Here is a 17,992-nt window from a genome sequence, read left to right as displayed (position 1 = left end):
TAGACGGGCTTTGACAATATACTTTGAGCGAGCAGCCATATTATATTTCTCATAAGCTTAGAAGACCTCAAAAATGTCTCCTGTTATTGAAAATATTTGCACTGTTAGCGATATTCATGTCATCGGGTTGACATAGGAGTTGTACGAAATGCCTTTCTTTCTTTCTTTTTGTAATGAATTCAGAAATAAAACGAGAGGTCAAGGCTTTAACTTGTGAGTGTACATGAGTGAAAATGACGTCACTGCCTGTAGCTTATTATTCAAATTAGATGATGACGTGCCGTTGGAAGGCAACACACAAAAGTTGTGACCTTCTGAACGCGCCTCTGCTAACCCCAGCAAATCGCTTGCTTTGTCTTTCACATCCATGCCTTTCCGTCGATTTTTCTATTTTTGCATACTCTATGATGGAGAACACAACTGATACTGGGAGAAAATTGGTTTGTAACAGTCACACTCGTGCAAATTTTCTAACTACTTTCATCAGTTTATACGGCGTACAGGCCATGTACATATAGAGCCAACACATGAACGCCATGTTTGTGTAATATGTTTAGTTTTGCATGTGAGATCTGCTAGAACCTGACGTTATTTATTTTGAATTTACGTTAATTGACATAAATACTACGTTCACAATTAATGGAAATATCTGCTTTTGCCTAGAAAATTGACTATGTGTTGTTTTTCCGTCAGTAAAGTGCGAGTCTTACGTATTTTTAGTTCCAGTTCGGCGCCATGAATACAGTGTATACACTACACCGACTAGCTCAAAATCGCAACTTTTTTCTTACGATTTAAGAGTAACCGCTCGTTTCCAGGCTACCAATTTTGCACTGTAACCATCAGAAGAAATATCTGTTGATGATTTGATCATTAATTTGTCACTACCAAGTCAATTTTCGAGAACCGTAATTTAAAATCATTTGCGTTTTGCCTGTACGCCATGAGAGAGGTCTGTGTAACGTCCAAACTGGCAAAAACGGCCACCTATATTCACTTCTTTCTCAAAATTGTGATCACCAGACCGAGTTTTTTGTAGATAAAAAGCGAAAACATATATGTGAGCCGGTGTGTGTAGCAAAATTATTGGTTTTAAAGATCGAGAAATAATTTCGGTAATACCTTCTCGACATATCACTTTAGCTAGCATGGCGTGTGTATCATGGCTTGTGTAGTCGATTCAAAGCTCGCGCCAAATAACCCAGGTCAGCAACTTCGCAAACTTTCTTTCGCTAAATTACCCATGATTAAATGATACACTCTCGTTAACAGCAGCTATGGAAAGTTGACATTCTCGATAGTTTTGATTTTTTACCAAATGTTGTCGAATTATATCATATTTAACCAAGTTTGAGATAGACACCAATATTTCCATCTTTACATCCTGACTCCGAACAGCGCGCCAAGGAACGCAAACGATATGATGAGGGCCAGGAGCAAGATGATGAGATTGAAGGCAAACGAACTTTCAGCGTGGATGAGAAACTTCGCAGTGAAAAATTCACCCAAGAATTCGTGAAGGAAATTTCGGGGGAAGGTATGTTTGCATCTATCGTTTGAATTTATTACAATACGGAAACTGTGAATCGTTGTATTAATGGCATCGAACGAGAAGGAACCAGTCTCATTCAATTTATCTATCATTTTCAGAAGTTTCCCTCAAATACGTCCAAGAACATGGTTTTAAGACACCTATGGTTATCAAAGAGAAGACTGGTCTCGGAATGAGGTAAAGAATGTGTAAGGGTGTGAAAGTATCGTTGTAGAATTATAGTAACTTCATACTTTAGCTGTTTGAAATTGCAACCATGTTCTTCATAATGTTTGAGACTAACGTCCAGTATTTTACTATTTGGTTCAGGGTGCCAAGTGTCGACTTCGGTGTCAACGACGTCAGACAGTACGTGGGTAAGTTTCGTGTGAGCCTGGAATATTGGTTTTGCCTGTCGATTTTCTAGCACGTTTCTTTTTTTTTACATGTGAACAATACCCAATATATATTCAGTGTGCACATGTAAACATAACATGCATGGCCCAACTGTCACTTTTGATTATGTAATCTTTCTCACTCATTGTTTTATAAAGATAGCCATTTCGAACTCTATTGGTGTCAACATTTCTGGAGGGTTTATATTTTCAGGGGCACGAGGGTCATTCCATCTTTGCACTCTCAACAATAGTAAACATGTGAGCATTGTTGCTTACGCTGTGATGATCTGACTACCCATTTCTCTGTGTAATTATACTTTAAGTTTCCACAATAAAATCAATTATACTAAATACCATGTACTTCAGTCACCTGTATTCTGTGTTCCAAGAATGAAATCTCTGATGGACCCAGCAAGTCAAAATAGTGGTAATACTTCACACGCTTTTATTGATAGTATTGTGACCTTCGCACTCCTTCTATTTTAATCTCCCATGATAATGGGTAGTGCTAGTTACATATTGTACATATTCACTGTCCATACACCTACAATAACAAGTACTGTACTCTTTGATACCTAGTAGTTGCATGTCAGGTCCTAAGATTGTTCAGACAATCTCAGACTACGGGAAGCTCAGGAGCTCAGTTTTCTTTAAAGTGCTATGTCCATGAATGATGATTCAGTGTGTACGTGTAAACTTACCTTGTCCTTGAAACCGGAGGCTCCTTATAATACAGTGTGGCTATGCGGCTTTCACTGTTCATTGCTCAATACTTGTAACTTCCCAACTGTTCCTACAGTGTCGAAACATGAAGATATAACTTATATAAATAAATGAACTATTAAGAAATACTAGAGAGGAAGACAGTTATTTACCCCTGACAATTCAAGGTCCCCCCACTTCCCGGTCAGTTTTTTCTGGCTGGCAATCATAACTATGGTTCATGTGTAATCAAGCATGTCAAGGGAAATAGGTCTTTGTAAATATCCTGTTCTGGACAAAGGTATATCTATATAAATATCTAGGATATATTTTGCCATGGTCAAATGTATAGATCTAAGGTTTTATAACAGTGTCTAATTAAAAAGGAAATCCAAAACCCACCAGTCCTTTACATGTGAAAGCAGATTGAGCTTTAATGGAAATTACAGCTGTTGCCTTTATAGTACTAGTAATGGAGTGCGTGTGTGTGTGTGTGTGTGTGTGGTGGGGGGGGGGGGGGATCCTGACATTAACGAGTCTTGTATATCTAATTTTAACACTATGAATGTAACTTTACTATGAAAATATAATTCCAGCATGTAACTATTAATATTGTTGTTCATAAGGAGATCACCTAAAACGTTCTGTTGACACGGGCCAAAATGTTATGTATTTTAACCTGCAGAGTCAAATATATCAGTTTAGTTTAGTGTTACCATGGTTACTGAATTGTGTTATTTTCCAAATTCATATCAAATGTCTTGAAACAGTGAGATGGATGTCTATTGAGTTGTGCTACTATATTTAAAAAGTATGTTCAAGGTGTTGCTGATAGCAGATTTCTTTTTATTCTTCAAAAGAGTTTCCTGTACCAGTGGCAATGGCACATGAATTAACGTGCTTTAGGTACACATTACTGGTTACCATCAGATATTAGTGAAAAGAACAATGTGGTATGGGAAGTACACAGCTAGTAGTAGTACAAGCAAATGCTTCCCCTTAAATTTTCTGTGTAAAGTGATACTTATGTTTACCTCGATTTGATATCTTAATTCCACCACATTCTTATAAAGGAGTGTTATTTTCAACGACATTGGGTAAAAATATTTGGTATCGAAATTAAACGTTTGTGAAATGTAGCGCCCATTCCGATACTAATATACTGTTACATTAGCTGGGAAAAACGAAAGCAACTCTCGAGATCACAATGCATGTCCCACAAGTCAACGGATAACTGATGACGCTGAACAACCTTTTAATGCCAGTTACGTTCACAACTCTTATCAAGTGTGCAGTTTATACGCTTCAGGACCTTGCAATAAAATTAAACATATACTATATATGGTTAGGTATTGAAATATTCGCGTCTATAAGCGTTTTGCCGATATGTGTTGTGATAATAATGAATGGATTCGTCTGCCTGCGGACGTGCTTCCTTCCCACCTTTTATGCCGACTGCCAGAGATCCTTCGAATTAACAACATACCAAAAAAATCACGCCCCCTCCCCAGTGTTTCTCCTTTATTTTTCGTCATTTTCACCATTCGATAAAATTGGGAAATTTTCAAGTTTGCTCGACGATATGAAATTGTATAGTAATAATATCAGTAACTATTTTCTCGACGTATTGCAGTTACATAAAAACAGAAACCACGTGCATTCCAGCGACAATAAAAATTAAACGAATGCGACAAAAAAGTGAGCCTTTCGGTAATCGTAAAGACGTCGGTATAAACTTGTGAAGTTTTGTAATGGGAGGATTTCACCCCAGCTTTCCTCAGTGATACTATTGCGACTTAGTGGTCTGAGGTTTTGAATAGTAAGCTATCCAGTCCGAAAGGATTAGTCATGGAAGTTGTACTACAGTATGCTTATCAGTTGAATAGAGGAATAAAAAAAAAATATGCTTTGAAATCAACGAATCAACAAAAAGCAAACGCTACAAATCGAACTTGGCTCATTATAATTTTTATACATACAAAGATCGTTGTCGGTTCGACACCGCGCCGGTGGCGGCGACGGTAAATAATGATGCGGTCCGGTAAAATAGTAGTCCATGAAATAAGAGCAAAGCCGAGTGCGCCACCTTTCACTGAAAACATACTGATTCAGACTTCTAATATTCAGTCGAACACGTTGAAAAGTGACCTTTTAAAATGTCATACTTGGTGTATTTCTTGGAATCGTACTTTGTTCATAATTTGTGTACAATATATTCTGCCATCAGGTAGCCGCCGTATGGTGGATGTGGTCGACGTTAATACTCAGAAGGGTATCGAAATGTCTATGGCGCAGTGGGCAAAGTACTTCGAAAGTCCCGAGAGAGACAAACTTTTGAACGTCATCAGTTTGGAATTCAGCCGTACAAGGCTTGATGATTACGTGTCGTCACCATCCGTGGTAAGTTTCACAGGTGTTGTAAGTCACTTCTTGAAAAAAAATGTTACTCTTTTCGACCAAATAAAAGTTTGAGGAAAGTCGTCGACTAATATTTGTGCTTTCCAAGGACATCAACAAATTCAAGAATAACATTGATCAACACTTCTGCACCAGATTCTGATGGGATGTTATTATCTCTGGATATTTAATCCCTAATTGAACTAAACTAAACTAAACTAATACAGTTTGGGAAATTTGAAGTTTGTACACGTCTTTCTTAGTGCCGTTTCACTTGATTTTACTCAAAAACATTTTCAGGGTTTACTTTTATGATTCACGCATTCAATTTATAAATAATACACCGTACCAAAGGATCCCCCAGCGTCCGAGTCAACATGGCTTCCCTCCTCCGTTTTTTGAGCAGTGACCGCCATAGCTTCTTCCATTGCTTGTCAACACGAGTCAGTTGTGTAAACATTACATGATTCGAAGTTGACGTGGTTTAGGTTTCTTCAGAGTCCTGTTTCCGAAATTGTCCCCTGCTTTCGTCTCCTCCCTCATCATCGAAAGTATGAAATAGGTTCCCTTGTAATCAAATAAATGATTTAAAAGAATTTAAAAAAATGATAATCGAAAATCAGTATAATATAGTGCAATGTTGTAATGTAATGGTCATTTTTGCCGTTCACAGGTCCGTGATGTCGATTGGGTCGATTCCGTCTGGCCACGTCACTTGAAAGATACACAGATTGAAGCTACCAATGCAATAGCTGACATGAAGTATCCAAAAGTTCAAAAGTAAGTAAAGTAAATATGGAATCTTTGCTGGAAGTACAGTGTGTGAACGGTGAGGTGAATCTTTGAGAACACATGTAATTTGTGGCGTCAAATGTTGTTCAAATTATTTGTTTAGATTTAGGGACTCTATTTTGGTGCCATACCTTTATCAATTTAATTACCTAACTAATTTAAATGACAATGTGTAATGTACACATATAACCCAAGCAATAACTTACAAGTAAACTACTGCAAATGAGCAGCACCTCGTGGTGAACACGTGACCTAGATAAGGACGAATTGAACCGTTAGGGGCTACTTCCTGGATGTTCCTATGTATAACTAAACGTGCATGGAGCTGTTTTATTGCTAATATGACCCGCCTTTAGCAGGTTACGTTAACAGGTAGACCCACCTACTTTACCCTCAGGCTCATAGATTTTGATCTGTCTTATCTCAGTGGTTGATCCTGGTGGGACTACGTTTATTCAGTGGAATTTAAGAGATACAATCAGACATAGCCCCTTTAGTGTAGTGTGGTGCACGTTTGACGTAGCTAAGTATGACTAGCAGTGTACAGAGAGCATGATCACACTGTTACACGATACTGACATGCTGTTTATGTTGTACCAATTCACAGGTACTGTTTAATGAGTGTAGCTGGATGTTACACAGATTTCCACATAGATTTCGGAGGCACTTCAGTCTGGTATCACATTTTACATGGACAGAAGGTATGTACACACACACACATAAACGGACATGTCTTCACTCGGTGTTACTGTCATTACTGTATAGTAGTATACCATAGTAGTAGTACTAGCACAGCCCATCCCTTTCTATTATTGCCAAGAATTTACAATGTAATCAAGTGGAGAGATCGACATTTAATATTGCACACACTATCAACTGTTATTGATTGTGTTCGCATGCAGTTTCACTTAGCTTGGCCTCTATCCATTTTCTGCATGCAATCACCACCAAAGCTGTTTTCAATGATAATTGTTATTCTAATTAGCCCCAAACAATAGCAGTCAAAGCCTTTGAGTACATGTTTTTGAGTGTTGGCTCCCAGACATTCTATATATAGTCAGTTTATTACAATGTTTATGACTGCATGGTAAGTCTTCTATGAGGAGTTTTGTTAATAGTAAAAACCAGTGCAATTAGTACGCAATTTCATTTGACCTAGTTGCTTGATTGGAATTGTTGTTAGGGAGGTCCTTCTGTTTTGTTGCCTGTCATCAGTTCCAAGTCATTATTTTTCATGTGGAATTACTTTCCTCTATAATGACACTGGAGTTATTACATATTAGTCTCTTTCCTGAGTAAATAGCTTGTAGCTTAGTTTTATTATTGAAGGAGTCAGTTTGCTTTCTGTCATAAGTGAAAACTCATATTTCATGTCAAAACAACATTCATATCACTAAGTAGTGCTGACATGTATACATGTATAGTAAGTGTGTGTCTGACTGTATAACCCCGGCATTTTTCAAAATACTAATTTCAATGATAGACAGCCGTAGCAAATTGTTGTCAAGTGTCAGCCTGTCAAGTCAACTATATATTTTATTATATTGAGCTGCATTCCTATAATGGCCGGGGTTTGGTGTTATATTTTGTACAGTTGGTATATTGCAGATAGAGTGACAGCTCCCCCACTGAGGTCACATTTTGCAATTACCCGTAGTTCACACTGCCACTGATTAACATTGAAGCCTGCCCAGCTTTCCTCTATAAGCTCACCGAGCAGACATAAACTATAATCTTACTGTTTTCCTAGGTATTCTGGCTGATTCCACCAACAGAACATAATCTTGAGTTATACGAGGCCTGGGTTTTGTCAGGAAAACAAGGAGACATCTTTCTTGGTGATCGAGTTCAAAAATGTGCCCGGATTACGTTACATGATGGATATACTTTCTTAATACCTACAGGTTGGTTGATATCAATATTTTTATTTGATATTAATGTCTTTTGAAACTTGTCATAATACTATATCAATAATGAATTTATCTTTTATTAATTTTTCCAAATATGTATTATATGCATTTATTGAATCATAGTTATAAATATTTAATATATGATCACATCATATGTGATCAAATTTAGTTGTCATTCAGTATTTTTTTTAAACATTGTATAATTGTTTATAATATGAATTGATTTAAAGCTGGACTAGCTACGATTTGAATATTGTCTGAATCTGTTCTGTTAAATATAATGACATAAATCATAATATCATATACCCTGAACAGTAATGAATTATCTATGGCTAAATGATTTTGTGTAACAATACACATAGTATGGTGAAATAAATCCAATCAAACTGAATTTAGGTCCACACCCAAAAATCAGTGCACCAAATGATATTACAATTTCAACCTAATGCTGTACTACTTATGGATAACTTGACCTGTAATTGACATGTGCAATGTATTTTAACAATTTTTAGTGAATATATTGTTGGTTATCTGATTGAAAAAAAATAATATCCTAATACAGCTCGTGTAGCTTTAATTTTTTTTTTGGCTTATACACCTTCAGTTTCACTCGTTAAATAAATTATTGTAGTTAAAAGTCAAAATTCTAAAGTCAACAAAAATTTTAACGTATGTATTCTTTTTCAGTAAATGTCTCAAAAATAGAACATTTTGACATATGTACAGCATTACATAATCTTATTAATAAATGAGTGCAGAAATGTCATGTAAATTAATATCGTAAAATTATAAAAATTACATATTATGAAATCATAACAGACATGTTAAAATTTGTAATACAGGTTACCTTAAAAAGCTTATATAATATTGTCGTTTATTTAATATAATCATAATGATAATGATAATTTGTTTATTTACCCAAATAAAATTGATTTACAAACCAACCATGATGAACTTTATCACATTATCAATATTTGCATTTTAAGATGATATCAGTATATATCAGTATTAATTGCTGAGTCAATGTTTATGTAGTAATTTAACATCAAGTCTAGATTTCATGATCATGTCTCACTTTTAAGATATGTATGTATGTATGTGTGTGTGTATATATATATATATATATATATATGATGGATGACCTCCAAACCCACAATGATTAAAAAAATCACATTATTATTTACATTTTAAAATATTTATATTATCTTTATATTATCAGTTTATATATATAGTGTAATTACTAAATCTATGTTTATGTGGTAATTTTAGCAAGCTGTCCAAATTTCATGATCTAGACCTAGACCACACTTGTCATTATATGGACAGATAAGTAGCCCTGTGCTATATGTGTAGATAAATAATCTTGTCTTGTCAGTAGGCTTGACTTCAGAGTTGACATCAAGTGTGTACTAGTTGTGGCAATAAACTATCAGTCTGGTGTACTGTTGTTTTAAACTGAGAGTCCAGTGAAAAGTCAAAATGATATACTGTTATTATTATTCTGCCCTCCTGCAGTAGCTGTAATTGGTGTATTATTTTTATGATCTGAAAACCAACAATATATTCACTAAAATTGTTGAGATACTGATAATTATGGAAATGAGTATGTAAATTAGAGGTCTACATTCTCTATAAGTAATACAGTCATAAGTTGAAATCATAATTCATTTGGGGTGCTTATTTTTGGGTGTGGACCTAAAAATAAATTGATTAGATATATTGTACCATATTATGCAATACAAATATGTTTATCCAATATATAGGTGATTCAATACTGTTCAGGGTGTATGATATTGTGAGTAAGTCATTATGTCCGAACACCGAACAAAATAGTTTTTATTAAAATCTAGTCAACTACTGCATCTTTAATGCATATTTACAGTGATTTTATTTAAGGGTGGTAATTAGGTAAAACTTATCCTGAGTTCCCCAGTCATTTTACCGGGGTTCCCCACCAAAACTTATATTACAGTGTATGAGAACTCTGCCATTTTACAAAATTTATTCGTCTGTTCCCGGGGTTCCGACACCTTAGCAAAAACACTGATGTTTAGAACTTGATAGTACAGATTTGTTTGCTCCCTTCTCAGCAAAGAAAACAAGTAAATAAATAAATAGAAGATTTCGTAACTGATATTATACTGTCAATCCTGAGTGTTTGAATGATATGATTTTATTCACTGTTTTCTGTCCTTAGTCTGTCACTGTGTAATTTAATGAGGTATTTGGTTCAGCATTGTGTGTTCTCCCATATTTCCTGATCTCAGTCAAGGAAATGAATGAATAAGAGAACATAGAACTGACAAAATAATTGCAGTATCATTTGTTAGTGTTTAAATTATATGCACTTAATCTGTCACTCTCTAATTTAGTAAGAGATCACACTTTTATTTTGTTCTCCTCCACCTAATAAATGAATGAAAGACTGAATAAAAGACATCCCCAATATTATAGTATCAATTCTGTATGTTTTAGATATCACACTGTTATTCTCCTTCTGCCCTTAGGTTAGCCTAACATTGTAATTTCACCGGGAAATTACTTAGTACAGGGCTCGAAAGTAACATTTTTCTTTGGTAGTCCTAGAGGGCTACCAATTTCAGAAATTGGTAGCCCAAGGATTGTGACCAGTAGTCCCATATTCCTGAACTGAAAAGAGAGTTCCTCTAATGGAAATATGTGTTATTAAAATACTTTCATGTTTGAAAATCTTCTGTCCTTGAAACCATTGTATAGTCAGTAGTAGCCTCAGTGGGCTACCAGCTACAAATATGGTAGTCCTGTAACAAGAATTGGTAGTCTATAGACTCAGGACTACTGTTAATTTCAAGCCCTGTAGTTCAGTTTTATTTCCCTTTTCTATTCTCTACAAGGAAAAGGAATGAATAAAAGAATGCATAACTGATACTACAGTATCAATTCCTAGTGTTTATAGAGAGTAACAGCATAGTAATTAAGACACTGTCAATTATTGGTCCAACAGAGTACAGGCAGTAACATATGTCTACATCATAATGTATTTCCTCACATGGAAGAATGATTTATTTTGTGGGGATTAGCGTCAGATAGTCAGTTCTGACCTGAAAGCATCATTGATTGAGTGCTCATGGCCCAATGATACAATCATTTTGTACTCTACAAGGTGTATTTGAAATGCACGTCCCAACCTCACTCCATTACTTTACTTTCACTTAACAATCAGTCAGCATGACTCACTCCTTTCTAGCTGTGTGCATATAAGGTAAAAAACATTCCCTACTCTTCCCATCTAACAACCTAAATAAAGCATGTAGTGAATTGTAATTTTTGTGCTGCATAGTGGCAGCATCATACGTTTATTTAGTTTGTGTGTGCATCGTACTTGTGGAAGACTCGGATTCATAACAATTTTTCATGTTGATGAAGACCAAGGACTGCCCACTTTATATGAATAAAAACATGAGATTTTGCAATCTGTCATATTAAATCTGATATAATCTTAAAATGAGCAAAATCAGGCAGTTGATACACCAATTGATAATGTCATCCCCAACTGTATAAACTCACCGGGCATTCACTAAGTATATCAAAATGGGGAAATTTACTCCATGAGATCAAAAAAATGCAACAATAAAACATTTTTGTTGAACACAACAGCTGTGACATATGATGTACTATTCATTTGTATATTCCTTGAGGCAAAAATAGAACAAGTGGGGTATTCAAAGCAAGGGGAAACACTAAAATCTCTTATCTTTAACCACACTGATACATATATATATATTAAAAATTATAATTGAGCTGGTTTGTACAACCACTGCGTCCCTTGATCAATTGTATACTATTGTGTATGGCTGGCCATTTTTAGCCTGATTAATGTTGGCATTGTTAATTTGTATGGTATAGCCAAGTATATGCAAACGCTTTGAATTGCAAAATACTCCAGTAAGATAGAGGGCCCTATTTACATTGTGTTATGTGTTTTGATACATTTTCAATTACACATTTGCAGTTGTGTGATCCTACCAGGCGTATTGACCAAGGCAAAATGTGGAAATCCTGCTTCTCTCTAGCTGATTAATATGCACCGTTAGAAACCTGTTAATTCTTCCTGATGTGTGTACTTCACATAGTTGTTAGTTCATACACTTGACAAGGGTGGACAAGACCAGCTTAGGTTCTCAATACATGACAGGTACTTGGGCTGTTTCCAAAACCCCTGGTTTTTATTTAGTACATTAACAATGACATATATGAATTCAGTTCCTGATTTATTGCTGCAAGGAACTGCTGTATTTCATTGTATGGTATGTTGAATATATACGACCTCTTTGGAACTCAAAAGAAAAACTCATTGAATGGTCTTTTCTTTTTCTTATAGGTTGGATTCACGCAGTCTATACACCTGTGGACTCATTGGTCTTTGGCGGGAATTTTTTGCATAGTTTCAATATCCCTGAGCAACTGAGAGTTTCTGATATTGAAGACAGGACTAAGGTAGGAAAAAGTGATTATTTTTTTCCTTTTGAGTCTCCTGTAGCAATTCTCTATTGTATAAGTTTGTGTTCAAGTACCGTTCATCCTCTTGCGGTAATTCTCCATCATGATTTTGTATGACAAATAATATATATCATGCTTCCAACTTCTGATTTGTGTTCAACTTGTGGCTAAAAATACATAGTATTAGTGCTCAGCTGATATACATATGTATGTCTGATTACAGATGTCAGATAAAAAAAAAGTGAGAGAAATGCATTTTGATATTTTCTCATGTATTTGTGCCATCAGACGTGTGCACTTTAATTGTGAGTGTTGCTATTTTGGGTCAATATATCAGATAAACAAATCTGGCTATTGAAATTAAAACATTTTATATGCAGTCTTCATCATACTTTGACCACTACCAGTAAACTGAAGGTTGAACCACATAAGTGGTTGATGTTTAGTACTAACATAAACCATTAATTATTCTGTTGGTTGGTTTAACTAAGATGTCACTGTTTGATTTAGGATGTCACTCCTCACTATTTTAAACATTACAGTACAACTCTGTTGATGAGCCGTAGACATACCAATTTAATTTATATAAACGCTCACCAGTCTTCCAAGTTATTGAAGAGATTGTGCAGAATAATTGCAGAAACAGAAATTTGTGTACAAGTTATAGTGTAGAATAACAAGTTCCACATAGAGCAAAAAGATAAAAATTACCCTGGAATATAATTATTAATTTTTATAGGTGCGTATAAGAAAAAAGAAAAAATTGACTTGGAATACCACAGTGAAAATAAATAGGTTCTAAACAATTTTTTTTATCACATTTCCGTTGAATACTATAGTATAAATTAAATAGGTGCATATACATAAAAAATAACAAAAGTTGCTCTGGAATACCATAATGAAAAATAAATCGTGCTTCTACAAAAAAAAGTGACAAAATCAATAAACATCATCCTGGAATACCATTGTGAGAAATAAATAGATGTTTATACAAAATAAAAAAAAAATAAAAATAAAAACATCATCATGGAATACCATAGTGAAAATAAATAGGTGCTAATAAAAAACAAAAACATGTCCCTTGATGCGTAGTGCAATATAACAGAACAAAAATCTAATGAACAGAAAAACTAACAATAAACATTGCACTGAATACCACACAGCAAAATAACCAGGAACACATACAGAAAATTAAGATTATCTGTAATGAAAAATAACTAGGCACAGATGTGTAGAAATATGGAAACATTTCCTTGATATGGATGTGAAATAGTGACACATAAACAGACAACTTCCAAATATCACAAAGTAAATATTTTCTGTTTTCACGTAATCGTACTACTAGTAGTGGTACAAATTCTAGTAGTTCATGTGACATATGTGAAATATATACATTTGTTTACATTATCAGAGATGTAATCTAGTGTGGCTGTCAAAAGCTAGGGCTATTCATAGACTGTGATATTGACCATATGTAGGAAAAATCATAACCTACAATGGGAGATACCTAATTAAATGTACACTGAGTATGACATGGCCATTAAGTGCAAAGTACAGAACATATGTGTTCATGTTAGCAGTACAGTCATACATTTATTTTTCAACGAGGGATGTTTTTTTTTCTTCATAGAATTGAGAGCGTAGAGTCTGATTTTTCATACTTTCGTCGTTTTAGAAATAATCTTGTGAAGCAAATTGAATCTGAAATTGTATTTTTTTGTATGACAAATAACAATCAGCTAATCATAAGCAAGCTGGGTATTGAAGACAGCTGCCTTATTTATATGCAAATATAACTACAGTGGATTTACTGATTAAGTTTTCACAAGTTCAAGTCTGAAGATAAAGTGTTATTTATCTTGATATGTACCACAACTGACAGGTAATCCTAGTAACAGATACGCTGTACTACATGAGAAGTAGTAGTGACTATTATGATCTACTCAGTTTGTTTGCAAAATTGATACCTTGAAGTGAATAGGAGGATTTGTCACAATTGTTGACTGTATTCAAAGGCAGATTTGAATGGATGGACTTTCTGCCATGTTTTTCTTTTCATTGTGTGCTGCCATGGTTATTATAATGAATGTGAAGTACCTAATATACTCCGTGTTTGTTTATTCGTGTAAACATCGCAGGAACTAGGCCAGGATACAATAGTGTTTGCAGTTATTAGAGTTTTACAAAATAAACTCATCTCGGCAGTAATCATTGATTTTTCTTATAATTATGCTGTGAAAATTTACATTACTCATACTACAGTTGCATAAATGTTTATTTCTCACTGTTCTACTTTTATTTTATTTTGGCATGTATTATTTAATGCCATAATGGTAATCTTATATATTTATGGTTATAGTAAGATATTTTATTCTACTGAAAAAAAATGTTGAGTTCCTGGTTGTCACATAATAATAGCATATAATTTCTATAAATTTCACACAAGTTATTTATTGTAAAAAGTTTTATTTAATTTCCGTTGATGTTATACAATCATGATATTATCATTGAAATAACTTGTATGGTGGCATAAAATATACAAGTATAATAAAAGATGTAAATTCACTACTCACTAAATTGCTGCAGGAGTTCAATTCAATCAAAAGACTGGAAAATGATGCTGAATAATGAAGAGAAAAAGACTCAAATGAGCTTTTGAACAAACCTTTTCTGGTCAGAGAAGTTTGAACAGAAACAGGTTGTTCTAAATAATGAAAGGAGATGTTTTAGAGCAAAGTATCCATAGTTTGATTACTTCAAACATGTCTAACAACAGTCAATTACGAGTTTCTTAAATGTACAAAATGTTTTAGCTTTTAAGAATAGATGCATAGCGATTACTGTCAGATGGTATCCATAAGAGCTATTTTAGACTAGAGACTTGGCTACCCGACTTACGTACTAGCATGATGTTCTGACAAATAATATTTTTAAGCCAGATATCCAAGTAATTCTGCTAAAAGCTATTTGAGCAGTTGTACATTAGGGATTTTGATTTCAGATGTTTTCCAAAAACACACAAATAGTGTGAAAGTTCAAGGACTTGGCATTCATTTAGATTAAATACTCCAGTTGGTTTTACTTGTAGTGAGTTGGAAGTGTATCAAGACTGAATCCTTTGATATACTCCTCACAACTTTACGTACTTTGTTGTTGATTTGGCCTTACGGATATACATACAATTTGAGTTTTGTAGGTGACCTGTTTTATTCCCAATGATGATTGTAACATTGAATAACAATAAAAAGGTACACATAAGTGTAACTTGACACATCCCTTCCTTTTCTTTGCTTGCATTTACTTAACTATACGATAAGTTTGATCATATCCAGGGTTTTTTTGTTGATTCGTGGAATGAACATGGTGTACTTCCCTAGTGGAGACCTGACAAGGTCCCTTAGTTAGGCTAGAATGATTGGGTGTCAAACAAACATGTCAATAACTGACCTGAATACCACCATAGCCAACCAAGATGTTGTATGATTGATTTTTAAAGGCCCATGTCAGATTAGGATTATTATAAAAACAGTTGTCTGGCAGAGTTATAGAAATAGTTAGTCTGGTACAGAATAAGCAACACATCTTATGGCTCACTGGTAAGATCAATAACTGGGATTTTAACGTTGGTTCTTAAATTTCATGTTTTTTATAAAAGTTGTAAATCAATTGCTTTGAAGTTGTTGTGCTGCTGTGTTCCTTTATTCACCATGTAGTTTTACACCCAGTACAGTAAAAACTGCACTTCAGCAATTGAGTATATATGTATGTACAGAAGATATAATTTAAAATATAATTGTTTGTATGTGTATATAGCAAAGTTCAGTCACACAAAATGAACATTTTATACAGTATATATATCGTAAATATGTCAGTTTCTGTGAAGTGGTTTTGTGTTCATTCACTTATTGAATGTCAAAGTATGATGTACTATACTTGAATACCGGCAGTGTGTGCAAGACATGTAATTTTATAACATTTGGAAAAAATCTAAACCACTCAAACTGAAGTGTATAATGCAGAATACATGATATCATTTACTTTGAAGTGGTCTTGCATTTATTAACCAAAGAATTTTACAAGTACCTTGTTACATTCAATGTTTAGTTCACATAATGTGTGTGTGTGGAACTTATCATGTATTTGGTTATAGATATCCAATAAACGAAATGGAACACTTAAAAATAAAATATATATAAAAATTGCCAGTTATAACTTATTTTCTTTCAGCTTAGTCTAGTTCCTCTATGCCACATTACGATTACTACAATCATCTCCATTCATGTATAGGGATAGTCGCTATTCTAACACAGAAATCTGTGCTACCCATGACAGCGTTCATATAAATGTGATGACTTTATTGCGTCCCAACATGATTTTAGTTTCAGACTTGAGAGGTGGAGTTCAGTTAAATGAGCAAATGCCTAAAAGGAACTAACCAATAAATTGCAAATGCCTGTCAATTTGTAATGGATTACTACTGCGTAACACACGTTGTTTACACTTCGCCCAGCGGGGTAGCACAAATTTCTGTGCTAGAATAACGACTTTCCCTATACATGAGTGGAGATGATTGAAGTAATCGTAATGCGTTGAATAGGAACAACACTATTTTGAGTTATGAAGTGGTTTTGTCATAGTTTACCAAACTCTTTTTAAAAGTACAAAACTCTGCACAGGGAGTATACACAAATTACCACATTATAATTGGTTATTGTACAGTCAGGAAAAAATTAAAGTCACACACAATGAAGACAACTGAGTGAGTTAGTTTTGGATCATTAGTTTCTCTATGAAGTATGATTCAGAACTGAAGTGTCAAAAGACTTCTCATTTAGAATTAACACAGCAGGCAACAAAAGAGAAAGGTTACCACTGCACACAAAGTACAATAACCTCAAACATAATTGACATGTAAGAATCTCTTTCAAATTACTTACTGTAAAAGTACACACACCCCTAATGTCAAATCAATTCTGGACATTTCAACTTCTTGACAAGTAATGATTCATTCTGTAAGATATCTCAGTTGTTTTTGCATGGATTTTGTAGTGTTCAGATATTGGAGAGATCTGGTAAAATTTACCAAAGTTTCACTGTCAAAATTTGGGTTAGATTTAAGATGCGTCATATTAGGTTGTTCAGCCTGAATTGTCCCTCTCTTTTTATGGGCTGATAGGGCAGGCAGTGCAACTTGTCACATCTGACAGATTACTTGGTGTTGGTAGCCACTGTGAATTCAATTTTGGTCCGGGTTGGTAGCTAATGTAAACTAAATTTTGCCTATTTTCCTATCTCATTGTTTCTGTTGTTACAAAACTTTGCAAAAACACTGAATGAACACTGAAGGACGTTTTAATACTTTCACACAGCTTCACACAAAATATCGAAATTTATTATATATGTGATGGCATTGTATGCCACAATATGGCCAACATTTATCATTGTTGATCCATAGTCTCAGGGGATTATACCAACTGTTGTTTTCTATAAAATGAATCATATATATAGAGAACTTTCCCCTTTGTCATAAATGTTTGCTTACCATACTGTTTTGAGACTTTGGTTGAATATACACAGGATAAAAACGTAAGTTGATTTGAAATTCCCCAATGAGTTCATTCCATGTTCATTTTTTTCTGAAATCTTAATTATTTATGAAGGATGAATGTGCTAGTTATTGACCTAAATATAAAATTTATAAAAAAGCCATATTTCAAAACATCTCATTAGTCATTTGTGCTTTTCAAAACTAATTATGTACATACGTAAATTTTTGAATATTG

General features: G+C 34.3%; 1 protein-coding gene across 1 annotated transcript in view; it reads left to right on the top strand.

The window, feature by feature from the left end:
• The first annotated feature begins 302 nt into the window (after window positions 1-302).
• The window catches only part of LOC144449785 (lysine-specific demethylase 2B-like), an 84,478-nt gene continuing 66,788 nt past the window's right edge, over window positions 303-17,992 (top strand). The window contains exons 1-9 of the mRNA XM_078140361.1: window positions 303-440; window positions 1,399-1,537; window positions 1,651-1,729; window positions 1,862-1,908; window positions 4,859-5,031; window positions 5,702-5,808; window positions 6,428-6,521; window positions 7,571-7,724; window positions 12,091-12,206. Coding sequence (XP_077996487.1) covers window positions 405-440; window positions 1,399-1,537; window positions 1,651-1,729; window positions 1,862-1,908; window positions 4,859-5,031; window positions 5,702-5,808; window positions 6,428-6,521; window positions 7,571-7,724; window positions 12,091-12,206 — 945 coding nt within the window. The 5' untranslated portion in view covers window positions 303-404. The remainder of the gene's footprint in view (window positions 441-1,398; window positions 1,538-1,650; window positions 1,730-1,861; window positions 1,909-4,858; window positions 5,032-5,701; window positions 5,809-6,427; window positions 6,522-7,570; window positions 7,725-12,090; window positions 12,207-17,992) is intronic.

This window comes from Glandiceps talaboti, chromosome 18, assembly GCF_964340395.1.
Source record: "Glandiceps talaboti chromosome 18, keGlaTala1.1, whole genome shotgun sequence".
Classification (NCBI taxonomy): Eukaryota; Metazoa; Hemichordata; class Enteropneusta; family Spengelidae; genus Glandiceps; species Glandiceps talaboti.
The sequence above is the reverse complement of the archived record's forward strand: the minus strand, read 5'-3'. Positions and strand labels throughout refer to the sequence as shown.